We start from the raw sequence: 27,121 nt of genomic DNA on the forward strand, positions 1-27,121 counted from the left end.
TGTGGCTCCTGGGGGTGGGCCAGGTGCGGGCACCCGGGCGGGAAGAGTCGGGGGCCCGGGGGTGGGGGGGAGCCGCGGGGCGCGTCCGCGCGCACTCGCCGGGAGACGGGCGCCGCCCCCGCCCCGCGCCCGCGCCCGCGCCGGCCCCGGGCCAGCCCCTTCCTCGCCGCGACTCGCCCGCTGGCCCCACCCCCTCGCCCGCGGCGCCCAGTGGGAGGCGGGGGCCGGCCCGGCCGAGCGCGGCGCCGCGCTCTGATTTGCTGCGGGCGCGGGGGATCGACAGCCTCGGCGGGTGCCTTCCAGGAGAGAGGGAGGGAGGAAAAGGGGGGAAAAGCGCAGGGCGCCCAAGGCGAGGTCGGCACTCCCCGTCCCCGCGGCTGACGCAGGACCTCACTCGAGCGGAGCGCCCACGGGGAGCGGGTCGCGGGGCGGCGGCGGCGAGGAGGCGGCGAGAAGGAGTCGGAGGAGGCGAGGAGGCGAGGGCTGCGAGCCGAGTGGGGTCCCGGCCGCCCCGCGGGCCAAGGTCGACCCCCCGCCCGTGGGCGAGCGCGCCAGCCGGCCCCCTGCCCGAGAGCCACCGCCACAAAGAGAACGCCGGCGCCAGCTCCCCATGACTTCCTAAAGCGCGCGGTCCCCGCCGAGTCCGCTCCCTCCCGGGCCGTGGCCCGCGCCCCCGTGCGTCCCCGCGCGCCCCGACCCGCGCCCCGCCGGCATGGACGTCCACACCCGCTGGAAAGCGCGCAGCGCGCCGCGCCCGGGCGCCCCGCTGCTGTCCCCGCCGCTGCTGCTGCTGCTGCTGCTGTGGGCGCCGCCTCTGAGCCGCGCAGGTAAGGCGCTCGGGCGCGGGGGCGGCTGTCATCCCCGGTCCCCGCCGGCCTCCCTGGCGCGGTCCCCGGGCTCGGGGACGGCGCGGGCCGTCTCTCCGATTGCCAGCCTTGGGCGCCGGGGAGGGAGACGCGCCAGCACGGTACCCCGCGCGCCAAAGGGCCGGCCGGGTGGGGCTGTCGCGCGCGCCAAGGAAGGACCTCGCGTTGGAACAGCCAGAGGGGCTGTCCACGAGGCCGGCAAACTTTGTCCCGAAACTTAGCTTCTCCCACATCACTCGCGCCCGGCCGCAGAACTTCCTCTCCTGAAAACTGGGAAGGGTCGCCCCCTAGAGTCACAGCCCGTCAATTCCGGCCGGGCTCCTGGGGTGAGAGGACACTGGCCACCGGTGGGGGGGAAATCCCAGAAGCTTGAGCCCCCAAGCCCTGTTCTCCCCCTGCCCCCCAGGCCCACTCCAGGCTGGGTCTCTGCTTTCCTAGGAGTCCTGCAATCCTGGCCACTAAGTGTTCCGTGATCCTGGGGAGCCCAGGAGGCAGGTAGACCAGCCCTGCTCCTAATCCCACCCCCAAACCTCCTGACCCCCTGGGAGGCAGGTTGTTTTTTTTTTTTTTTTGGTTTGCCTCCCAGAGATGGGGTTCGCGGAGCAGAGCCGGGAGATGGTGGTGGAGGTCAGGCTGAGTGGCTCAGATGGTGCCCACATGGGGTACTCCTCCTGCCAGAGGTCTCACTTAGAAGGAGCCCTCTCTCATGGGGAGTCTTACAGCTCCCCGCTCCCTCCAACTCAGCCTCCTGATGGGACAGTGGATTCTAAGCATCACCTTGGTGGTTACCTGTGGGATGGGTCTTCACATCGCCTCAGACATCAGAGGCCCCAGAAAACCCCCTGAGTCCCCATTAACAGGCAGGAAGACAAGGTTCAGAGCTGCGGGTGCGAGGTCAGGGAAAGTGAGGGGCACAGGGTGGGGCGGTGGGCTCAGCTGGACCAGCTGGCCCAAGGGCTCCACTGCCCGCCCCCTTCTCTCCTCCACTTTGTAATTTGAAGCCATGTGGGAAGAATCACTTTCCATGTTCCGCTTGCCAATTAAGATACTCTTTCCCTTTTTCCTGGCATGATGGGTGTGTGGTGGGCCAAAGGGGATGAGCAGGAGTCAGGGTGTCCAGCCAACATGGGGCTGGGGGAGACAAAGTGTGCCTCGCCTAGCTCTGGGGACCTGGTGTCTTATCCCCGGGCTGCCAGCAGCATTCCCAAGATCCTGGGCTAACTGACTCTGCGTTTGTCCCTGGGGATCAGTTGAAGGTGGAGGACAGTCGTGGTCTCCAGGAAAGTGGTCTGCAGTCCGTTGGGGGATGTGGTCAGGGGGCCCCATGGTGGCCTTAGCCCTGTCCTGCTCCTCAGATGGGCTTTCCCCAGGAACATGGGAGGGTACCCTTCAGGGGAGTCTGCACCCCAAAAAGCTGGGGCTGGGTGCTGCCTGGGGAGCATGCCTTTGGCAGTTTTGTGTTGGGCTCTGCCCCTGCGGTCCCTGCCCCCTCTCCGAGCCCCTCTTCCCCGAGGGCGAGGGCAAGGGCGAGGGCAGCCCCTTGGAAGCAGACGCGTGGCAGAAGGGCTGAGGAATTGCACATTTGGCTTTTGTCAGAAAGACAGTTAGAAAGCATGTGAAGAAGTCACTTTTCTGAGCGGGTTCCCAGACGTGTCACCACCTCCCGGGGTGAGGCCGGTTTTGAAGTCCAGGGCAGGGCCGCACGGGGCCAGAGGGGGCGGCTGGGCACCCCAGATGCGGGAGGTGGGAGCCTGTTCTTCTCTCCATTTTGGGACTCGCCAGATGTTTTCCGAGTTTTCTCTGAACATGGCTCTTTTTTCCTACCTTCTCCTTGGCCAAGTGTGTGAAGGAATGAAAAGTAAGATTGCATTTGGGGCCGGTTAACGTTGTAAGGGGCGGAGGAGAGTATGTGAAATGAAACATGACCCCAATATTTGGAAATTGAGGTCATCTCCTCGGCCTGGCATTGGGTGACTCCGCTCACGTGACTGCTTCTTGCAATAATTTTGTGGGAAGAGTTGTCCAAGTTTTGTGGGGCCTGACAGATATGAAATGGTTAAATTTCCTCTGACTCAATCAAGTTGGCTGGAAAGACACCCTTTTCCATCCTTCCCCCTTCCCCTCCTCGCCAGAAGAGAACAGTCAGTGGGAGGAGTTCAGGAGCCCGCTTGGCTCGGCGGAGCCCTCTCCCTCATCTGGTCCAGATTTCAGTGGCTGGAGGGGCTGGAGCTGCGGTCACTGCCCAGCGGCTGTGACCAGCCGGCAGCGGCCGCGGGCAGGAGTGCCTTCCCTGGGGCCGGAGCACAGAGTGCCTTCTCCTGGGATGCCGCTCCGGGGCTGTTTCTGGGGTGCTGGCCAGAGCCTGCCCCGTTACCCCACCCTGCAGATATTTCTGGACAGGCACCGAGGCCGCGCCCTTAGCCCCGCACAGCTGATGCCCGTCTGCCCCGCCCCTGCCTTCTGGCCGTCTGGCCCCGCCTCCTCCCTGGATCGCAGACACTGTTGGGTGGAGCCCAGGGGAGGCGGGGAGCAGATGCCCACTGACCCCCGCCCCCCACTTAATAACAGGACAGCAGAGGCCAGACTAGCGCTGAGCCCCTGAGGTCAGGGATGAGTCACCCCCACCCCTGAGGCACTGGGGTCGAGCCCACACTGGAGCCCTGGGGTTGCATTTAAGGAGCAAGGCAGGGTCCTTCCCCCGGGAGACCCTGGCACCTGGTAACCATGGTAATGGATGTGCTGGCATCTGCCTGGACACATCTGAGGAACCCCAGATTTTGGGTCTGTCTGACCTCTGCTTCTGGCATGGCCACGCCTCAGTGCCTCAGACTTGGGGGGGTCAGTGGGGGGGATACCTCTTCACCTCCATTTATCAGCTCTCCGTGGGAGGGCCCTGGTGCCCCAAGCAGCAGTGCGGGGGAGGGTCCTGCCGCCTGTGACCCCAGGGTGAGGGCCCTGTTGCTTTTGCTCCCCCCTCCCTCCACTCCTTCCTTCCTTCCTTCCTTCCTTCCTTCCTTCCTTCCTTCCTTCCTCTTTCCTTCCTCTCTCCCTCCTCCCTCCCTCACCCTTCCTCCCTCCCTCCACCCCTTCCTTCCTTCCTCCCTCCCTTCCTTCTTCCTTCCTTCCTACCTTCCTACCTCCTTCTCTCCCACTCTCCTCCCTCCCTCTCCCTTCCTCCCCTTCCTCCCTCCCTCTCCTCTTCCTCCTGCCACCCCTTCCTTCCTTCTTTCCTGCCTCCACCCCGTTTCCTTCCTCCCTTCTTTCCTTCCTTCTTTCCTTCCTTCCTCCCTCCCTCCCCCTCTCTCTCTCCCCCTACTCCCCCTTCCCTTCCTCTCCTTCCTCCCCCCTCCTTCCTTTTTCACTGGAATGCCTTTGAGAGGGACCAGATTGACTGCAGTCTCCACTCTCCTGGTCTTTCTCTTTAGCTGGCCCTTCACTCATCCTCAAGACCTGGCTGGACCCTGGAGGCATTTGCCTTCTACCCAGGCTGACCTGGAGGGTTATGGGAGGACAGAGGTGAAGGGGGCGGGGCTCCTCACTGCAGGAACTCTAAGTCTTCTGGGGGGGGGGGAGACAGGTTTGTTTCACTCTTCATTTTTGTGCCAAGTGTCACGTGTCACTTTACATGGTCTGGGAGGGCTGGCCCCATTGGGGAGATCTGGGGAAGCTTCCTGGAGGAGGTGATACGAAACTTGGTCTTTTCTGCCTCTTTTTCCCCTTCCTTAGCAGGTGCCCTCCTCCACCTCTGGCTTTACCCTTGTCTGCCCTTCCTTCTTGGCAGGACATTCCAAACTCTGCTCTGGTGTTCGGTGTTCTCTGGGGCTGCTTCCCTTGGCTGGAAAGCCCCTCATTAACTCGGTTGGCAGGGCGCCCCCAGCTCCGCTTGTCCTGGGAGGGCTGTGCCAGCAGAAGTGGCTGCAGTGAGACAGAGGGGGTCTCTGCGGGGTGGGGGGGGATGAATGGAGACCTGGGGGTTTCTTTAACCCTCTCTGCCCCTGCATGCGAGGCTGGTGCACCAGAGCCGTTGGATGAGTTCTGCAGACAAACTGACAGCCTTGGCTGGGGGTGGGGGTCTTCTGGCCACGACTTTGGGTTCCTGTGCTGGGGGACAGGCAGTTAGGAGTGGGAAGGGATATCTGGTGGCTGAACCCCAGGGCAGCATGGACAGTTGCGGGGTCAGTGCTTCTGAGACCCACTCGGGTGGCTGGTCTGGGCCAGTCACCCTGCCTCATCTTTCCTGTCTGGAAAATGGGGAGAGTTGCTTTGAGGGGTGGTTGTGTGGGATGCCTGATGTAGAGTGAGCCCCTGAGTAAGGGAGGACATGCCATGGCTGCTTTTCAGGCTGGTATTTTTGCAAAAGGAACAGAGCATGGTGTTACCCGCGCCCCCCCCCCCCCCCCCCCCCCCCCCCCCCCCCGCCGGGCCATCCCAGAAGCAGCCCAGGAGAGGGAGGTGTGGCTGTCTTAGGAGGCACCGTCCCTGGAGGGCTCTGTCACCCACAGGCTGGGTCAGTGTGGGCCCTCGTGTGCTCTTCATCACCTCCTGGACCGTTTGCACGGATCATGAGACAACATACGTGAACACACTTAACAAGCCCCTTGGAGGGGCGGGCACACACTTGTGTTTCTGAGCGTACCTGTCGGTGCAAGGGCATGCCTATGATGTGCAGATTTGTCTGTGTGTGTAGGTGGGTGTACGTGTGCCTGTGTTTACATGGTTTCCCGAGGCCCTTCTGTGTTTGAAGGGCCCGGGGCAAGGTGACATTGTTCTCCTTACCATGAGCGCCCCCCCCCCCCCCCCCGCCGGCTGGATGGGAGGCATAGAGATGAACTGTGGCCATGCATGGAGCCTGCTGGGAAACCACGAGGTGGGGGTCCTTCATCAGGGCTATCAGGGTCCTGCTGGGACTGATCCTTTGACGAGATGTTTCTACTCACAGGAGGGCGGAGATGTGATACTGTACTCTCTCTGTTCCCCCTTATTTGGGTTCCCCCATAGAAGCTACTCTGGTGTCCACACTCTGCCAAATGTCCCTTCTAAGATCTCTGGCCTGTCTCGGCTCACGGGGATCCTGAGATCCTGAAGGTGGAGCTGGCTTTGGCCCTTCTTGAAGGCAGACCTACCCCTGCTGGGGGCACGGCATGGGGAACCCCGTGTGGGTGATGCCCAGGGCGGCCATACCCCGGCTCCACTCCTACCAACTGTGCATTTAGCACCACCGGGCTTCAGTTTCCCTATTTTTAAGGAGGGGGTGATGATCCTAAGTCCTGCAGGATTCTTTGTGGGGGTTCAGTGGATAATGTGTGCAGAGCTCAGAGTGAGCCCAGTTACCACCTATTCTCCTTCCCAGACCCCGAGGCAGCAGGTATGGGGTCTGGAGCCGAGTTCCCGGCCCTGCTCGCTGGCTGGCTGCATGAGCGGCTCCCTCTCTCTCCCGTGGACGGTCACACTAGCGCCTGCCTCGTGGGAGAAACGGAAGTGGTGACCCAGAAAATGTCCCCTGGTGGGTTTATTAGACCACTTGCCGGGACTCCTGTGGTGTTGAGGCTGGGCGTGGAGGTCGCTCCCTTTCCTCCTCGGGCCACCCCCACTTTACAAGGAGCAACTGGAGTTCAGAGATGGGAACGGATCTGCCCACATCCCACCTCAAGGACTCTGGTCTTCTGCCTCCGAGACGTGACCGGGAGTGATGGCTGGTGCGCTGGACGTGTTGGTGCTGGGGGTGCACTGGTGGGGGCTTTGCCCGCTCAGATGCTGTGTTGGCACCCGTGCCAGCCCAGGTGGCTGGAGAGCCATTTATGGGACGAACGAATGCAGGGTTGGCTGTGAGTGGGTGTGTGTGGCTGGTGGTGTGGGTCACGGGGGTCACACAATCTGAGGCACCAGCCCATCAGCTTTGACTCACCCAGTCGTTTTCTGGCAGATCCCCAACCTAAGTCGTAACCCCACATTAGAAGTAAATGTCGCCATTCTTTGGTGACTCAGGCTCAAGAAATGGAACCACAGTCTGACCCAGATTCTCCAAAATTTTATCCTACAGAGCTCCAGGCGGCGCTGCAATGTCTCTGTGCGTGAGCTGGAGGGTCCCTTTGTTTTCTGTTTGCAGCCCCTGTTTTCGGCTGGAGGACGGCCCTGTCTGGCTTGGGCTTCCCCACCCGCACCTTGGCAATAGGAATCCTGATGACTTCTATATTATTTTACTGAATGCCCCCAAATGCCGTCAGAATGTGTGCATGCAGCACAGGGATTTACACGTTAAAACTCTGAGCCTGAATTGGAAAAATAGCGATCTCACCATGACAGAGAGTGAGCGCTTTAATGTAACTGGAAGGTGGGAAGCAATCGTCTTCCATTCTGCCGCGGGTGACGGAGAGGGGCAGCGGGCAGCTCCGGTGGCCGCTCCTCTGGTAGAGGGGTCAGAGGGACCCGCACAGAGGCTGGCCCCTGCCTGGAGAGGTGTGGCGCTTATGCCCGAAGTGTTGGGGGACCTCCAGCGCGACTCAGATCTGTGCCGGGCACCGGGCGGCAAGTGCACGGGGGAGCAATAGGTGAGGGTCCCGACCGCAAGGGAGCTTCTGGGGCAGTCGGGGAATCAGACTCCCGCCCCGGTGATTGTGTCCAGTGAAGCACAAAGTGGGAGGTAGTGAGTGGAACAATCACCAGCAGGTAGGGCGTGCCAATGGCCAATCAGAGGGGAGGCACCTACCAGCCCCGTGGAGCGCTGGCCAATCAGAAGGAAGGCACCTACCAGCTCCATGGAGCACTGGCCAATCAGAGGGGAGGCACCTTCCAGCCATGCTGGTGTGGGACCATCACAGATGCTGGTGTGGGTTGCCATTCTCCAAGCCAGGCGAGGGGGCCTTGGCAGCGTGGGGCTTTGTTTCTGTCCTTGCGCTGGAGAGCGAGGTCCGCGTCCTGCCCACCGTGGGTAGTCTGGGAGCTTTGGCCTGTCTCCTTCATCTGATACTGGGCTGCTCACTTCCCGCCGCGCTGCGCCTCGCTGAACGTCAAGGCCCTCTTGGGGAGGACAGCCAGGCGGCTGTGCACCCAGCGGGCCCCGGGTCAGCTGGGTGGGTTCCTGGAGCTGGGCGTGGGGAGAGCCGGGAGCCCAGAGCCCTGCACAGGGGCCGTGCAGTGAGATGCGGACAAGGAAGGGCCGCCTCTCAGCCCCGGAGCTCGGTTGGGTTGCAGGAAGCCTGAGCCTCACCTCTCACATCCTCCAGGTCTGCGGGGAGAAGTGACTGGGACCTCTTTCCTGCAGGGTTTCTTCCTTGCTTTTCCCTGTTCCTTGTTCTCTGGAGACAGCGTGCAGTGCTGGGGGGAGCTGCAGCTTGCTCCTGGGGAGGGAGGCGGAGGAGGTGGTCTCTGGTACCAGCGCCCCGAGGAGACACTGCTGTCCTTCTGAGGAGACAGTAACGCGTCCCAGCTGGTTTTATGCAGAGGAGGGAGGGACGGTGTCTTCCAGTGCCTCTCAGACTGAAAATGCTCGCACCAGAGGGCAGGAGTGGCCAGCCCTTTCTAGGATGGAAGATCAGCAACAGGATTTCCAAATGGAATTATTTTCTAGGGAATTAGTTTGTTATTCAGGTTCATAGTTTAGATAAGGACCCTTTAGCTCAGAAATTACTGCTTGGACAGTGGCTACATTTCCCTGAACGCGGGGAACCTGTGGGGCCTCCTGGGCACCCGGTGTGGTGGGGCCGGCATGGGGGGCACAAGCAGCGAGCCCCGGGAAGGAGCTGGAGTTAGCCCAGAGCGGGAGGGTGTGGGGGAGGCCGGGGCTCTCTCAGGGTCATCCTCCCTCCCCTGAACAGGTAAGCTGCAGGTTTCAGCATGAATGGTGGTGGTGGGGGGGCACCTACGAGGGGAGAAGGGCCAGGAAGGAAAAGGGGGAGGCAGGGGCTCCCCATCCCTGTGTCTGCCCTACTTTCTTCGGGGTGGCCTCACCTTCAAGAAGCAGTGATCAGGGGAAATTTCAAAGGTAGCACAGCAACTCCCCACAATGCATGTGGGGTCACCCAGTGTCTGCCCACAGCTAACCTCATGCCATCCAGCCCTACCCACTCCCCTCCACCCGGGGACTGTGCCACTGACCCCTGATGTCTGGTCACAATCAGCTGGAGACTCTGCCCAGCACATTCAGCACGAGTCCTTCCCTCTCTGGACCGTGTCTGTGTGGGAGGGAGGATGAGCTTCCCCATCTGAGGGACCCAGAGATGAGCTCAGAGTTCAGCGTCCTGGGCCAGAGAGCTGTAGCGCCGCACATTGCCAGGCTCCTAGCTCCCCTGGGAGCTGGGAGGGCAGGGCGCCTGCATCTTGCCTCTGCCGAGTGCCTGGGCTCCACACCGAGGAGCACCTCTTTGTGTCTCAGTTTCCCCATCTGTGAAATGGGCATAGAGACAGTGCCTGTCTCAGAAGCCTGCTGGAAGGACTGGAGGAACTCGCACAGGATGTGCCTAAGGACCGTCACAGCGCTGGCTCTCACAGTCATGACTGTGGCGTGTCCAGTGCAGGACGAGTATGGGGCCTCCATGTAGGTAGATAGGGGGGGAACTCATTCAGGCCTCGGCGCTGAGCCGCTTGGGACTTGCTAAGGTGCCACAGGAGAGAAGGCAGCACCCTTCTGTGTCCCCTTTAGACCAAGAAAGATGTGGGCCAGGTTTATGGGGCAGCCTTGGGCTCCCACCTGCTCCAGGCCCTGATGGGATACTCCTGAGACAGGACACTGGGTGTGCTGTTCATGCGTAGCTCTGTGTCCCCGGGGCACTCAGGCTGCTGGGGCCAAAGAGCTGAGGACGGTGTGCGGCCAGGCGTGGCTCGGCCTGAAGGCTGTGGCTGAGGACCGCAGGGAGACCAGAGGCCCCAGCCAGCTGCATGTGCAGTCACCTCATCTGGAGCAGGCTTCCCCCACCCCTCAGGGATGTCCCGGCCCCAAGGGCTGGTCCCGAGACAGCAGCTTTGCCAGCATTTTGCAGAAGGCTGGAGCTCCCTGGGTCTGGGGCCCTGGCCTGGTTGCCTGGTGTTTTCTGGGGTTGACTGGGAGCAAAGGAGGTGGGTGAGCAAGTCCGGTTTCCTGTGAGGTGGGGCTCTGAGTGGGCTCAGCCGGGGACCCCTGAGGACGAGAGCAGGAGGTGGAGCCCGGGGCCGGACCCCGTCCCTCCTGCAGCCCACCACTCCTTTGACTTTTGAAAGGGAAGTTCAGAAGATGAGGGTGGGAAGCACTGATGAGTCAGCACACAGGGAAGAGGACAGCGGCTTCGGAGGCCAAGAGAGCAGGGTGTGGACCCTGGCTGTGTGACCTCTGGTGCTTTACTGGTCCTCTCTGATCCGAGTCAGCGTATCTCCAAACCACAGGCAATGGCAGCACGCAGAAAGGCGGCTGGGGGATTCGCGCTGGTGCCCTGTGTGTGGATACAGAGCCCTTCGCGGGGTGTCCTACCTCCTGCATTCGGGGCAGCAGGGCAGACAGACTCACATCAGTACCAGTAACGTCTGTGCTCAGGGTTGTCCCTGTAGTTACTAGCATGTCGTAATAATACTGTATATCGCTGTTGCTATTTTGTGCCCTGGCAGAGCTCAGGGAGCCACGAGTCAGTCATCGGGGGAAAGTGGGGACAAAGCTTCTGCGTGCGAGTTCAGGGCTCAGCTGGACCAGAGAGGCAGCTGACCAGTTAGTGCAGACGGTCCAGCTAGTGATGGAGGGGCGAATCCAGGAGGGGTCGGGGTGCATTTGACAGATAATACTCCCTGGGGGGCTCTGCTGTGCAAGCTTCTGCACTGGATATGGGGGAGCTACTTCGGTGGGGGGGGGGCCCGACAGCAGACAGGCCCAGGCTCCTGGGGAAGGAACTGGATGTCTTACTGGGAGTCAGTGGTCTGCCCTCTGGCCTTGGGGTGGTTTTGCTGATGAACCCACTCAGAACTGGAGGGCTTGGGGCTTCCTGGGGTCCAAGGCTGCTGAGAAGTGGGGGGGCCAGACCCCTGGGGCAGGCTTTGTTGCCTGCTGTCCTGTGGCTGGGAGGGGAACCCCGTGGTCTTGGATCTCTACCATCGGGGGGATGGTGTGCGAACCTGGCAGATTCGTCCTGGGACTCGCAACCTGGAGGATCTCAGGTGTGTCCCAGGGTTCCTTCTGTCCCGGGCAGGTTTGATGGCCGCTGTTTGCCGGGCCCCTCTGGTGGCTGACGGCACCCGGGGTGGAAAGTGCCAGAACCCAGCCTCCAGAGCCCTGCTTGCCACAAACCACCTTTATAAGGGCTTTCCAACTTCTCAAAGCTTCCTTGCTCACCAGAAATATAGTGAACGCTGCTTCAAAGTGGAGACACTCCCCATTTTCCTCACTTCACGGCTTCCCATTGTGTCCGTGCCACCAGGACCTGCCTGGGGAGAGGAGCCTGCTGGGGGCAGTGCAGGCCAGGACCGAGTGGGGCCCCCCAGCTCCGAATCAGCCCGTCCTGACCCTCCCTGCAGCGCCCTGGGCCCCTCCGTGGGGACAGGCTCCCACCTCCCCTTCCTGGGCCTGTCCCATTACAAACAGCAGCCTGGCCCTGGGATGCTGTTGTCCAGAGGCTGGAAGGCACACAGTGGGGGGTTCTTCTCCCCTGAGAGGGCTGGGGACATGGGGACAGGCTGTTTGGCTTGACTGGTCTCTAGGTTCTCGGGCCTGCCCCCCCGTTTCTTTGGGCCGCAGGTCCGCTGGGGGGCAGTCAGGCTCTGGGCCGGGGGGGATTCTCAGCACCCCACAGGCCTCTCCTGGTGAACGGACGTAAGCGCAGCAGGAGGGAGGTGCGCTTGCTTGCGAAGTTTCTCTGAAGGTAAAGAGTGAGATTCTCTACGACTTTTCTTCCTTTTGTGCGCCGTTTTGTCGGGATGACATCCTTCCAAGGTGAAAGGTCTCACCTCCATTCTACAGGCCAGAAGACTGAGGCCCACAGAAGCCCGGCCACTAGTAAGTGGCAGAGTCGTGGCCTCTAAAATAGGTCTCCGTTATGGGAATCTGATTTTGTGCAGCCTCTTGGGAACAGGCCCCAGCGTGAGGAGGCAGAGTTCAGAGGGCAGACTTCATGGTGGGGGAGGTGGGACTTGGCTGCCTCCTTCCTCTCCAGGACCTTCATCCCTGCAGCAGGGGACTGGCGGGGGGACATTGGGGAAGCCTGGTGGCCACCGCGGATGACCTCTCTGCCTGTCATCTGTCTCCCCAGGCCCTGGTGCGTTCAGGAGGAACTGGGTCCTGGGCCCCCGACGTCCTCCCCATACCTCCTGGATGGCCCTGTGTTGGGCCCCGGGGAGAGTGTTTGTAGGAGGGGGTGAACTGCCCCGGTCTGAGTCAATTTTTCCACGTCAGTGGGAAGGAAAGAACGGGGAGAGGATTATAGCCAGGTAGGTCTTGCCTGCTTCCTATCAGCCGACACATGATGAAAGAGGAGTGTGGGCGTCTGTGCCAGTAAGCCAAATGTTGTCAAAGATAAGGGTGGGCTCGCCTCAAGCAGTCTTCCCTCTGAGGGCCGTGTGGGGCGTCGAGCAGCCCCTCCGATGTCCTAAGAGTTAAGCTGGTGCGGCCTAGCCGCGGCCTCTCCTTGGCTGGGGAAGCTGAGCAAGGACCTGACCCACATCTTTAAACTATCAACATTTCAGTAAAGGAAACTAAAAAGCCCCGGAGAGCCAATGCCCCAAGGCCTGATTGCTGAGCCCGCCCTTTATCTTACTAGCACATTGCCTAGGATGGATCCAAAAAGCCAGGGAGAGTGTGCAGGCTTGCCAAGGACCAGGATCAACTGGGTTCTCTTCAGATGGGTCATGAGTCCTAGAGAATTGTTCAATCCCTCAGAAACTTTGCTGCTTGGGTAGCACACCCATCCCGCATGCGCCGGCCAGATGGCTTTGACTTGGAAAAGTTCAGGGAATCTCAATTTATTTGAAACCAAGGGAGTTGGGCGTACAGTGTGCATGTGGTCCCGGGCAGGTCTCGTGGGGGGCCACGTCTGGAGGCGGAGAAGTCCACAGGGCAGGCGGTGGGGGAGCAAGGCCCATGTTCACGGCCAGTGCCATGAAGACCCAAACTTCAAGGCCAAGTATGGGGGTGGTTCACCCAGAGTCCCTGCTCGACACGCGGAGACCCAGGCGGGGCTGGGGTGGCTGGTGCTGCCCCTCTCCTGGTGTGCCCTCGATCCTCTGTGCCTCAGTTTCTCCACGTGCACAATGGCGCTGAGGATGCCGCCCTCACAGGTCGGTGCTGACAGTTTCAGGAGGCTCGGTGTAGAGCGGGGAAAGCAGGCGGGGTGTCTGGACCTGGTGGCCTCGCGCAGTGCGTGTGGCAGAGGAGGGGCTCCGTGTGCTTGTGGCCTTGAACGCAGAGCCCGTCACAGACTCAGGGTGTTGGCTGATGTGTTGTGAGCTGGCGTTCCGAGGACGGTGGGCAGGCGTGAAGGGACCTGGGCTGTTCTGGGGGAGGAGGGGACCGTGCTGGATGGCAGAGGCGGGGATGTGGGGTGCGATACCCTGCAGGGGCTAGGGGAGAGAGGAGGCGGAGGATTTGGGATTCGGTCATGCAGGTGTGGAAGAACACCTCCTCTGGGCGCTGGATCGGGGTCTCCGCAGGCTCGTCCCACAGAGACATCCATCTGCGCTCGGCCAGCGCCACCATGCTTCACGCAGCAGTCCGACCATCCCAGGTCTCTTGAGGTCGCCCCCAGCAGATGACCAGTTTGTGGCAGGGCGTGTGCGTGTGTGGGTGCGCAGGCGTGAGCACCGTCCCGGGAGCACAGAGCTGGCTGGTGCCCCGAATGCGTCCTGTGTGCCGAGGGCTGTACGCTCAGCATTGCTTGCTTCAGCCAACAACCCCGGGGGGTCGGCACTGGGGGGATGGGTCTGGCGACTCAGCTAACAAGGAGCAGACCTGAGATTTGAACATGGCTCTGAGCACTCCAGACCACCTCCTCCTGCCGAACCCCCTCCTGCTTTGTCTTCTGGATAATCTCCCAGCTGTCACCCGGCCCCTTAGCTGCCATCTCTCCAGATGACCCTCTCCAGCCCTGTTCACCTCAGACTCCTTTAATTCCCAGTAAATAACTTCCAGAAACCCTGTCAGCCCTGTTTTGGAATTCCTTACATGCTGTCAGCTCTGCCTGCCCTTCTCCAGACCACTTCTTCTCTTCTGGGCACGTACCTCGCACCGCTTCTGTTCTGTGGGCCTTCTAGGTGGGTGATGGGGTCGCTCCTGTCGCCGTAAGGGTACCACCTCCTGCTTCCCTACCCCGCACGTGCAGCCCAGGATCACGGGCGCGGCGCTCCAAACCACCTCCCCCGGGCGGCTACTTCTGCAGAGCCTGGGCTGGCTCCTCTGGGTCCAGCTCTCGGCTCTCCTGCTCCAGCCCTCCCCGTGCTGCATTTAAGCCCCAACAAAAGCACTGGGCTCCAGGCAATGAGCCTTTCTCCATAAACATTGAAACCTGGTCAATATCTTGGCAAGAAAATAAAAACGAAAATCCTCCGAAGAGGGGTAGTCTGGTGTTTTTCCAGTCCCTTATTAAAATATTTCCTGATCTGATTTCTGCAGCAGTATAAACAGCCAGTGAGTAACTGCTCCCCAGAACGGCCGAGACACCGTGCTGTTCTGGGCAGCCCATCTCTGGGGTATGTCAGGCTCAAGGCACGCACATTTTTCTCGGACGACTCATGCTGGCTCTCCCTCTTGCTGCCCCTTCCTCCCCACTGTGGCTTCCCAGTGCCTGGCGAAACTCTGGGCTGCTGTGTCCGCCCAGCCAGGCCCAGCTGTGCAGGCTTAGCTCCCTCTCAGCGCCCTCCCCAGACTGGCTCGGTGCACAATGCTGTGTGCCCAGGGCCCCCCGGGGATGCGCCCCTTCCATGGGCCCTGGGACGGGGTGGGGGGAGTGAGCACCAAGGGGGAGAGCGGTCGGGCTGGAAGAGCTTCCAGGAGTCCCTCTCCACCCTCATGTCCCGTGGCCCCAGGGCCCTCACGTCCTTTTGGTGCCGCGGTCCCGGCCTCGGCTGTCACAGCGCTCGAAGGAGGGGGCACTGTGGCAGCTGCCCATTTGGATGGGCGAGAGATGACTCTCACAGAACCTTCTGGCTCAGACATGGTTCCCTGGATCTGGCATTAATCACGTCTCTGCTGGGCCACGACCTCTGTGTCCAAGTGTGTAACCGAGCTCCGGGGCTGTGAGTGAGGGCTGTGTGCCTCAGCGTTGAAGGCACTGTGCACAGCTCTGCCCAGGGCGGGGGGCTGAAGACAAGCCCTTCCTAAAATGCAGGTCGGCGTTTACTGAGCACCTCGGTCTGTGCACTGTGGATTGGACACAGCGCCCCTTGAAGGGCACACGGCCTGGCCCTGGGGGGGAGGGGGTGGACCTGGGCTCCCAGTCCCGTGGGTCAGTGCACGGTGACCCCTGGCTTGCCTCCCTTGTGCTGCCCTGTCCTGACACCCCAGGAGAGGAAGGACAGTGCCTGTGGGGTGCTGGGGACACAGGGGGTCAGAAGTCAGTTGGGGACCCCCGCTGGTGGACTGGGCTGGGCCAGGACCAGGCTGGCCCCTGATCCGCCTGGCTCCGTGTCCCCCTCCACGTCCTTCCCCAGCCCTCCTGGGTTTGCGCACAGTGGCTCTGAGGGCATGTTGGGGCCAGGCTGCTGGTTTGCCCAGAGTCGGGACTTGGGGGTGAGCTCGTGCTGCCCAGGGCGTCCAGGGGACATGTGCAGATGCCCAGAGGAGAGGCGGGGCCAGGAGGTGTGGGGGAGCCCCCACCAGGCCGGGTGGGGAGGGGTGCGCGTCTCTTAAAGGTCTTCCCCCTCTCCTCTTCTTTCTGTAATTATGTATGTTTTTTATTTTTTTTATTTTTTTATTTTTTTAATGTAATTATGTATGTTTTTTAATGAAAAAGGATACATTTTTCATTATAGTCATTTTGGAAAACACAGAAAGTATAGAGAAGACAATAAAAATCACCCATAACCCCCAAACTCAAACTCCACTGGGTCTGAGCACGAAGAGTAAGGGACGGAGGGAAGCACATGGTGACTGGCCTGGAAATGAGGGTGCAGTCCACGCAGCGGGGAGGCCTCGCCCCCACCCAGTGTCCTCTCCCTGAAGGGGGCGGCCGTGGGGTGCCAGCACAGCTCCTCTGCACTTTCTCCCTTCGCTTTATAAGGACAGCATGCTGTTCTTCGTCATGACTGCTGTAGAAAGCCTGACTCACTTCTAGTGTCTCCTGTGATTGGAAGTTGGGTCATTTCCATTTTTGATATTGTAAGTGCCCGGGCATTCCTGAGGCATGCATGCCTCGGATTTTGCCTGAGCTGCTTCCATCTCAGACACTGGGGTGTCCTCTCTCGGGCTGCCCTGTGGGGGGGGGGCAGGGGGGAGGAGCATGCCCTGGGGGCTGGGCCAGTGAGGGGGGCCGGGCCAGCAGAGCCCCTCCCTCCCCCGCCCCACGTGGGTTGTGAGGGGGCCGGGCCAGCAGAGCCCCGCCCCCGCCCCACGTGGGCTGTGAGGGGGCCGGGCCAGCAGAGCCCCGCCCCCGCCCCACGTGGGCTGTGAGGGGGCTGGGCCAGCAGAGCCCCGCCCCCACCCCATGTGGGCTGAGGGGGGCCGGGCCAGCAGAGCCCCTCCCCCGCCCCTGGGGGGGCTGGGCAGCCTGTGCTTTGTGGCCTTTGCGGCGCAGCACCCATAGGAATTCAGGGTTTGATAAAGGCAGCATTCACGTTGGCTGGGAAAGAAAGGATTAGTCACTGAAATGGGCTGGGAGAGCGAAGACACCATCTGGGAAAGAGAAGCTAGACCCTGCCTTCCTCCTGCACCAAAATGCTTTCCAGATGGATCAAAGATGAGAACTTCGCAAATGAAACCATAGAGCTACCAGAAGAAATCGTGGGAGACTGCGTGTCACAACCTGGGGGTGGGGAGGCCGTTCCCAGTACGACAGAAACCCCAGAAGTTAGAAAAGAAAAAGAAGTTTTACTCCACAAAAGTCAAAGAGTTTTTCTCAGGCCAAAGCAAAACCAAAAACAACCAACAAGCATAAAAAGAAAAGGAATATGAATATGGATCACAGAGAAGGGATTGATAAGCTGTAATATTTAAAACTCCTGTAAATCAGTAAGAAAAGGCCAGGAACCACACTCCCCCCACCCTCCCCCCGAAATGGACAGAAGACGTGCATTGTTCTTAGGAAACAAAATATAGACAGTTTTAAATGCATGAGAGGAGGCTTACTCCCTGGAAAGGAACACAGGTGAAAGCCCAGGGAGACACCCCCTCCCCCCACCTGGCCAGGTGAGCAAAGACCGAACACCGACAACACGCATTGTTGCCTCCAGGCAGTGAGGGGCAGTGGGTGTTCTCCTAGGTAGCCCCTCGATGACAGGCAGAGGCAATCTCTCTCCAAATATTCAAACATTAAAATGCACGTGCTCTTGGACCTGGCCGCTCAGCCGGGTCTTGGAATTTGCCCTAACGGAACGCACACACGTGTGTGCGGACACCTGTAGGGCTGGGCAGCACCGTCTGGAAGAGCAAATGATGGAAGTGACCCGGTCCCGTCATCAGAGCCATCGGATAAGAACGTTCTGCAGCAACTAAGAGAAAGGGGCTTTCTTGGCTTTGCGTTTCCTGAAAGGGATTGGTCTCCCCGATACGTTAATAAAGGGAAGCAGGTGAAGAATGCTTCCCGTGGTGTGAGCTCATCTCTATGAAAAGGAAAATCACACACATCTCGGCTTGTGTACGCGTAGGTGATGAGGATGCCCACACGAGCGTTGGGACTGGTGGTGTTTGCCCGAGTGGGCGGCTGGGTGCGCGGCATCCTGTGAGGTGGGCGACCGGCGGGCTTGCAGGAGCACGTGGGTGGCTGCGAAGTGGGCAGTGTGTCGCTGACCGAGAGGCGCGACAGGGAGGTGCGGGCTGGCTGCTCGGGGAGCCTCGGGCTTTCCTGCTGGCAGGCAGCTGCTTTGGGCTGGAATGCCTTAGTCAATGAAAAAAGTCTGTGGTTAAAAAAAAGGAAAGAAACAAGCTATTCAGGAAGGGACCGAGCAGACGACTGTGCATATAATAGTGATCTTCTGACGGTAGGCACACGTGCTCACAGAGCCGAAGTTGTCCTCCATGACCCCCATCCACGCATTGTGCAGGTGGGGAAACTGAGGCTGGTCCATACTTCACTAGAGTCACACAGCAAGTTGGGGGCAGAGTCCATAGACGTTGTCGGTTTTAACCCTCTGAGGGAGGTGCTGATGATGCATTCATTTGGTAAACACGAAGGAATTGCCCAGCACGGCGCAGCTGAGCACGGGGTCTGGGATTCAGCCGGCCCTGTGGCTTCCCCAGCATGGCACACCACGGTGGGTGGCGCCTCGCCTGTTGTATGCCCACCTGGGGGCTGAAGGCTCGTGCATCGTACCTTCTGCGCAGGTGGCAGCGCTCAAGCTGTGAATGGCACCTGCCCCCAGACCATCCTGCAGACGCGGGTTGGGGGGCCCCTCACGGGTCAGCAGGAAAAAACCAGAGGGCCGTGGACATGACAGCTTTGACATGGGAAAGGTTCTGTGCGATCGTGTTGGAGCTCAGCATGTGGTGGTGTGGTGGTGGGTGTGGCCCTTGACCTCCGACCCCGTGAGCACCGTCCTGGCTGGGTGGTCACTCACTGAATCATCTCCCCGCGCTCCCAGGCCAGGGCAGGGCACAGTCTTTCCGAGGCTGTCCAGCAGCAGAGCCACCTGCTGTCACTAGGTTTGCCCCTTTCCACATTGCAAGTCACAAGGGTCCTTGGAGTCTCGCTTGCCAGCTCTCTGCTCACCCACCTCCTGGAAAGCCAGCCTGGGCATGATGCTTTGAGGGTCCCTCCCCTGGTGAGTCAGGTGTCAGATGACACCAGGGAGTCCTCTGCCCTAGAAAAGCTGACGTCCCCGCTTGTGCCCTAGGGCCCTTCATGTCTTGTTTCTACAAGATCGCTGCTGGGAGGTAAATCTTGGCCCCTAAACCTTAGCCACTATTATTCTCACAGGGGGGTTGGTCTGTCCTGGTGGAGCACGGCACTGTGGGGGGAAGGAGCTGAGGTCCCCCCTTGTTTACTCGTCTGAGAGTGTTATGGGCGTGCCAGGCACGTGGGCTCTTCATGGCTCCAAATGCCCAACACTAAAGCATGGATGGGCTCCCTGCCCCTGAGCCCCACATCCTGGACCGTCACGGGAGTGTGTGATAGGTCTGTTGGTTGAACCATGGGAGAGTGCCATGTTGTGGGCCAAAATGGTCCAGCAGCCATTTCGCATGGTGTAATCTGCTACTCCAAGAGTGAGAACAGAGGAGGGCCACCGGTCCAGCATGGGGGCCTAAGGACGCCGTTCTAGAGGTGGCAATGTCTAAATTGAGGTCTATGAGATGAGTGGGGATTCACCAGGAGTGGTGGTTGGGGCAACAGGAGGATTCCAGCTGCAGGGAAACAGGATGTGCAGTCCCGTGATGCTGTGTGACCTTGGTCCTTGAGTCTGGGGTCTGGCGTGACTGGAGAATGGCATGAACAGAGTGGCAGAAGAGGGAGCGTCAAGAGATGAAGCTTTGGTGCCTATATTCAGTTTACATAGGCAAAGGTGTATTGCTGTCTTTATCCACCCATTCATCCATCTGCACATCCACCCACCCAGTGTACCCACACACCCGTCCATCCACCTACTCATCCATGCCATTAACCCACCCACTCATCCCCCTATCCATCCAGACCCTGAACCCATTCCACCATTCACACATCCATCCAGACCATCAACATTCTGCCACCCACCCATCCATCCAGACCCTAAACCCATTCCACCACTCACTCATCCATCCAGACCATCAACACATTCCTCCACCCACCCACCCATCCAGACCATCAACCCATTCCTCCACCCACCCACCCATCCAGACCATCAACCCATTCCTCCACCCACCCACCCACCCATCCAGACCATCAACCCATTCCTCCACCTACCCACCCATCCAGATCATCAATCTATTCTACCACCCACCCACCCAACCAGACCCTAAACTGATTCTTCCACCCACCCATCCGTCCAGACCATCAACCCATTCCTCCACCCACCCACCCATCCAGACCATTAACCCATTCCACCACCCACCCACCCATCTAGACCCTAAACCGATTCTTCCACCCACCCATCCATTCAGACCATCAACCCATTCCACCACCCACCCACCCACCCAGACCATCAACCCATTCCTCCACCCACCCACCTATCCAGATCATCAAACCATTCCACCCCCCACCCACCCATCCAGACCCTAAACCCATTCCACCACCCACACATCCATCCAGACCATCAACCCATTCCATCACTCAACCCATCCATCCAGACCATCAACCCATTCCATCACTCAACCCATCCATCCAGACCATCAACCCATTCCTCCACCCACCCATCCATCCAGGCTATCAACCATTCCACCACCTACCCACCCATCCAGACCACAAATCCGTCTATCCACCCACTGATCCAGGCCATGAATCCACCCCCCACCCCCATCCCTTCTTCCGTCATGATGTTGGGCTGCTCCCTCCACCACACCATGTTCCACTTTAGTGTCAGGGTGGTATGACCCTGCAGACTTCCACACTCACACTGGGGCTCCTTGAGGGGGAGGAAAGGCTGACTCACTTCAGCTTCTGAGTGCTTACTTAGCAAAGGACCAGGCACAACCAGATTCTCAGGCTGTGTGTGTTGGCTTGAACTGAGAGACAGGATATTTGCGGCTGCAGCCGCGGCACACAGTGCGGCCAGGGTAATAATGAGGTGCTGACCGTGCCTCAGGATTTCACCGAGGAGGGGGGCCCATGGCCTAGCCCCTGGTCTGGCTGGGGAAGTGGGAGGTAAACGGGCTCTCAGCAGAGACGGGACAAGGACGGGGAAAGCCGTGTGGCTGATGGTAAAATGTCAGAGAAACGCTGTCTAGGGAACAGGGAGGTAGAGAGTCCATGTTTCAGGATGTCTGTTTGTAGATTCAGAAATTCTACTAATTCCCCAAATACCTTTGTTAACTTTTCTTGACTATAAAAGTAAAGCATACTTATCACAGCAAATTTGGGAAATATAAAACTGCCTTTTTCTTTTCTAGTCTGTCTTAGTCTGTTCAGGCTGCTATAACAAAATACCACAGACTGGGTGGCTTATAACCCACAGAAGTTTAGTTCTCATGGTTCTGGATCCTGGGAAGTCCAAGGTCAAGAGCCAGCATGGTTGGGGGAGGATGCTTCTTCCGGTTCATAGCCTTTGCCTTCTTGCTGTGTCCTCATGTGGTGGAAGGGGCGAGGGTGCTCTCTGGAGCCACCATAGGAATTTGGGGGGACACAAGCATTTAGTAGCACTGCCCTCACGCTTTCCCCTTTCCCTGGCTGAGCGCAGGTAGAAACAGCTTTGCACCCTTGGTCACAGACACTTCCCATGTCATTACTAACTGTAAATATCCCCATGGCCACTGGTCATTCACTGTATGCTTGCACTGGAGTTTACCTCTCTGCTCCCCTTGAGTTGGACTTGTCTTGTTTCCAATTGTTTGCTGTTATAAATAACACCTGGATGAACATCTTTCTGGTAAATCCTTTCTGCCTCTCATTATTTCCTCGGGGTGGATTCCTAGACGCTGACTCACGGCATCAGAACACAGGAATGTTTTAAAGCCCTTTTATTGCAGATGTCATTCCAGCCAACAGCAGATGCTTGTTGCTGGAGCTACTGTGCCCTGGGCGGCATTATCCCCAGGTACCAACCCCAGGTGGGCCCGTGTAATAGAGCGGGGCTGCCTGCCCTCCGGGAGCCGGTCACTGTCCCCCTCGTGCTTCTGGGGGACAGCGGGGCGCTGTCATGTAAGGTCCGGGACTTGGCTGGGCTGCCTAGGTCTTTAGGGTTTGGGTTTCCTCATCTGGAGAACAGAGCAGTACTTCCTACCCCACGGCGTTGCCCTCAGAAGTGGGTTATTAATAACACTTATGACTCACGTGCATCCAGAGCTTGAGATGTTTCCTCCTACTTAGAAGACATAAGGGAATCTTCTGGGACCAAATGGACAATCAGTAGATGCTCACTGTGTCCCCTGTGCTCCCCTTCCTCTCTCTGGCGGTCTGTGCATTTGCTGAGTCCCTGCTGTGGCCCACTGAGGAGATGGTGATATCAGGCCCTGCTGATTGTAGGGTTCCCGGGTTCCCTCCCCACCAGTCCGTCACATGGAATGAGTGTGCACTGGAGCCCCGGTGAGGGGGGCGGGCTGGAGCTGGTGTCTGGGGTGCCACAGGGGTGGGTGGGAAAGTGGGCTAGCCTGGGCAGGGACAGGCTGAGGGGTGAAGGGAAGGGCCCGCTTTCATTTGGGCAGTATCCTCGCTGGATCCTTGCGGATGAACCATCCAGTAGTGAAAGTGGGTTCCGCACAGCCCTGTCCACTCCTGTACTTTGCCAGTGTCTGGGGCTGCTGACTGAGCCTGTGGGCATGGAATCTGCAGTGGTGGGGGCAGGGTTTGGAACTCCACTTCATCAACCCTCCCAGGGAGTTCAGCGGGATTGGTGGTGTAGACTCAGGGGCAATGGCTGTGCAGGCCCGTTCTGAGTTCTGCCACCAGTTCATGATGCCTCCTTCAGGGGAGCTGAGCGGTTTTGCACAGTTCTGTGCTCATTTTGTGTCCATGTGGCTGGTTTTGAGTCATAGTTAGAGTGTTCTGAAGACTTGCTTGGCTCTAGTGATTGAAAAATACCTTCTGGTCCTGGGCGAAGTGACATAACATATTTCTCCAAAGGTCAGAGTGACCCAATGCAATATTCTTTTACTTGGATCACATAATTGAATAACATAATTTCAGCACCGGAGACCTAGAACCAACAAAACGGCCCCGGGATCCTTCCGCGGCTGTGCTCTGGAAGCTGTTCCATCTGGGCCTTGTGAGGAGCATTCAGGCGGGTGTGCCGGCCTTGACTGGACAGACGCTGGCTTTAATTTGTAACAGGAAATATTCATCTTAACTTCACTTAGCACATTGTTTGCTTTGTGACATAATAGGTGTGACACCATCTCCAAGGGCTAATTTTCCTCTGTTTCTAAAGTTGTCTCTTCCAACGAGAATTTCAAGACAGATACCAACCAGTGTCAGTGCTGGAAAACCAGTGAGTCAGCAGACACACTTGCCTTTTGTCCACATTTCAGTCCGGAAGGGCAGGGGTGAGCTGGACTCAGGCCTTACCAAGGGAGGCCCTGTGAGGCTGTGTGGTGTGGGGTGGCCCACTCCAAATGTCAGACTCGGGAGATGTCACATCCCTGGGAAGTGCAAACACAGTTTTGTTTAATGAAGTTAAAAATTGCCCACCATCAAGGCAATGGTGAAAAGATCTGTGACAGTCCTGCAGGTTTAGTTTTAGGTGGACATGGGGAGAGGACAATTATTTAATCATAATGCCATTTCCTGTGGGACACTAATTGGCATTTATTATTCCATTGATTTGTTATAAAAGCAATACCCACCCCAATCATAGAAATGTGAAAAGCTACTAAACAGTATAAAGAGGAAAATAAAAATGAACCATAATCCCTTCCTTGTTTACACCATGATCCTGGTGATGGTTTCTATTCATGCAGCCAAATAAATTACCAGCTGAACATTTTGATGTATTTATTTTCCAGTATTTGTTCCATGCCTACATTTACAAAATTGGGACTGCAGGCCACTTTGTAATAATTTTCAACTTAAAATATGCATAAATCTCAGTAAATGAGGAGTAAAAGGGAATTCCCTCCACCTGATAAAAGACATTGATGTAAAATCTATATACTGAATTCTCTCCCCCCCTGGGGTCAGGGACAAGGCGAGGACATCTGCTTCCACCATGCCTGTTCAACATTGTGTGGTGATCCTAGACAGTGCAATAAGGCAAGAAAAGGAAATACAAGGCATGTATATTGGGAAGGGAGAAGTGAAATTGTCTTTACTTGCAGACCACATGATTGTCAACACATTAAAAATTCTAAAGACTTTACAAAAGAATCTTCCAGAAGTAATAAGTAAATTTAGTGTCACAGGAGCCAAAGTCAATACAAAAAGTCACTTAGTATGTCTAGAGCGTAGAGATGAACAGTTGGACATAGAAATTTAAGCAGCCACTATATGGGGCAACCAAATATGAAACACTTAGAGATATATTTGACAAGATAATTGTGCCCTGGAAATTGTAATACATTGCTTAGAGGTATTAAAGAAGGTCTGAAGAGTTGGAGAGGTATACCATGCTCATGGACAAGAAGATTTAATATTGTGAAGGTATCATTTTCCCCCAAAACTGATCTACAGATTCAGTGCAATGCCAGTTAAAATCCCAGTAGGCATTTTAGAAAAGTAGACATGGACAAGATGATCCTGAAATGTATACGGAAAGGCAAAGGACTTAAAATAACAAAAAGAATTTTGAAGAAGAAGAATTTAGAGGACTCCTCTTATGTGAGTGTAGGACTTACTATAAAACTCTCATGATCAAAACATTCTGGTGTTGACATAAAGATAGACATGCAGAGAAAGGAAACAGAAGAGAGTCTATAAATGGCCACACTCCTATATGATTTTTGACAATGGTGCTAAGAAATTTTAGTGGTGAGAGGGTAGTCTTTGTGGACAGATGGTGCTGGAACAATTAGACATCCGTTTGCAAAAAAAATAAACCTGGACGCTTTACTTCAAATCATACATAAAAATTAGGATGGATCATAGATGCAAGTGTAAGATTTAAAACTATAAAGAATACAACAAGAAAGAAGACCCTTTTTAAAAAATCTTGAGTTAGGCAAAGATTTCTCAGAAAGTACACAAAAAGTATGAACCATAAAAAAAATTTGACACATTGGACTTGATCTAATTAAAAGCTTCTGCTCTTCAAAAGACACTGTTAAGAAAATGGGAAGGTAAGCCACAGATTGGAGTAAAATGTTTGCAAAACACATATGTGATAAACACATCTAGAAGAGATAAAGGAATGTTATATAGCTCAACAGTGAAAAGATAAATGACCCAATTTAAAGCTGGGCAGAAGAGTCGAACAGACAGTTCATCAAAAAAGATGTATGAATGGTGCATTTGCATATGGGAAGATGCTTCACAGCTGCAGTCAACAGGGAAATGCAAATGAAAACCACAAGCAGGTACCAGGGCACACACACAAGCATTGGCCAGGATGTGGAGAAACTGTCGTACAGTATCGGGGGGAATGCAAGCTGGTGCAGCCACTTGGGAGGACAGTTTGGCAGGTTTTGATAAAGTCAATCATACTTACCAGAGGACGCAGCAATTCCACTCCTACGCATTTACCCAAGAGATATGAAAACCTATGTCTGTGGAAAGACACACGTGTGAATGTTCACATGCTGCTTTATTACCCCAAACTGGGAACAACACAAGTGCCCACCAGTGCGGAGATGGTGAAGCAAATTGTGGTTGACCTGTGCAGTGGAGTCCTTCACAGCAATAGTCAGAGTGGGCACATGAGCTATGCGGGTACAGAAGGGTTATGTTAAGTGGAAGACGCAGACACAAAAGACCATATGTGATATGATTCTATTCGCATGGCATTCAAGAAAGGGCAAAACTATAGAAAAAAGATGAGAAAATAGATGCCAGAGGCTGGGGGTGGAAGAGGGACACAAGGGGCTTTTTGAGGTGATGGAAATGTTTTCTATTGTGACGGTGGTGGGTGGTCAGAAGACCACACATCAGTCAGACTCCTGGGCTGTATACTTAAAAGAATGAGTTTTAAAGAATGAATTTTACTGCATGCAAATTATACCTCCAAAACCCTAACTTAAACAAAAAAAGTGGGGCATCTGGGTGGCTCAGTGGGTTAAGCATCTTCCTTTGGCTCAGGTCATGATCCCAGGGTTCTGGGGACTGGGCCCCGGATTGGGCTCCTTGCTCAGTGGGAAGCCTGCTTCTCCCTCCCCCTCTGACCCTTCCCCTGCTAATGCTCTCTCTCTCAAGTAAATAAATAAAATGTTAAAAAAAAATAAACAAAAAGAAAACCTGGGAGCATTTCCCCAGATGATTGAATATCCCTTTATTACTAGTATTAGTGATCACTTAATTAAATGTTAGTAACATTAGTTAACATTAATATAACAATAAATTAATGAGTGTATGATATTCTGGTATTCAGATGTACAATAATATGTTTAATTGCCCCCCCCCCCACCCCCGGGTGGAACATTTACTTTCTTTCAATGTTTCTGGTTTTGCACGTGACTTTGTGGCGAGGGTCTTTAAATTTTTATACTTTTGCGTCACTTGGTGTTGGAGGTAAATTCCCACTGGGCAGAGGGAGTGAACGCAAATGTGACAGTGTCACCCTGTCTCCTGGAAGGTGTCCGTTTGGGCTCCCATCTCTACTGAATGAGAATTTGCGTCCTTGCCAAAATGTAGTACTTTAAAAAAAAGTTTGCCAGTTTGATGGGTGACAAAAGAATCTCGCTTTAATTTGGGTTTATTTAATGACTAGTGACATCGAACATGATTTATCTGTTGGTTTTCCTCCTTTTTCGCTGCAAGAGTTTCATAGGCATCTATCAGGAGTATTGCTGTCGTAAATCTCAGCCCCTATTTGCTGCTGGCTTCTTGTGATTGTCCTTTGCGGCCTTACAACCACCCAGAACTTACTGTCTTAATAACAGTCCTCTGCTCTAGCGATCCTAGTAGGCTCGGGAGGCTGCGAGTGGGGCCGGTGGACAGGGACCCTATGTCTGCCCCCCATGTCTGGTTGAGCTGCTCCACTGGGGCTGGCTGGGGACCTGGGTTCCCTTCACCTGGGCCCCTTGAGGGGCTGCTTGGGCTTCCTCGCAGCATGGAGTCTTGTTCCCAGAAAGACTATTCCAAGCTGCTTCAAGCTGGGACCTCCACTGCCCCCACTGGTCATGTGGTCACAGAACCCCCTTATTCAAGGGAGGGACATACACACCACCTCTTAATGGGCACTTGTGTTAAAGAATCTGTGGCCATTTTAAAACTGCCACACTTAAAAAATGTGTTTGGGTATTTTGTTGTGGTTGTTAATACAAGTATGCAGGTTTTGTGTGGCTATATATACTTAAAGCATTTTTCGGAAGTGGAAGTGTTTAGGGAGATGAGCAGACATCCCCCTTCACCCTCTACCAGGGCTCGGCCCCTGCCCAGATGGAAGCCCCTCACTCTTTGGTGGGTATTGTTCTGAGCCTTTCTGTGTGTGCATTTACATGACATGGTTTC

At 56.6% G+C, this 27,121-nt stretch overlaps 1 protein-coding gene across 2 annotated transcripts in view; it reads left to right on the forward strand.

The window, feature by feature from the left end:
• The first annotated feature begins 712 nt into the window (after positions 1 to 712).
• COL5A1 (collagen type V alpha 1 chain) overlaps positions 713 to 27,121 on the forward strand; it is a 151,232-nt gene continuing 124,823 nt past the window's right edge. For both annotated transcript variants that reach the window (XM_032418758.1, XM_032418760.1), the window contains exon 1: positions 713 to 827. In XM_032418758.1, coding sequence (XP_032274649.1) covers positions 713 to 827 — 115 coding nt within the window. The remainder of the gene's footprint in view (positions 828 to 27,121) is intronic.

The sequence above is a fragment of the Phoca vitulina genome, unplaced genomic scaffold (genome assembly GCF_004348235.1).
Source record: "Phoca vitulina isolate PV1807 unplaced genomic scaffold, GSC_HSeal_1.0 scaffold21, whole genome shotgun sequence".
Lineage (NCBI taxonomy): Eukaryota > Metazoa > Chordata > Mammalia > Carnivora > Phocidae > Phoca > Phoca vitulina.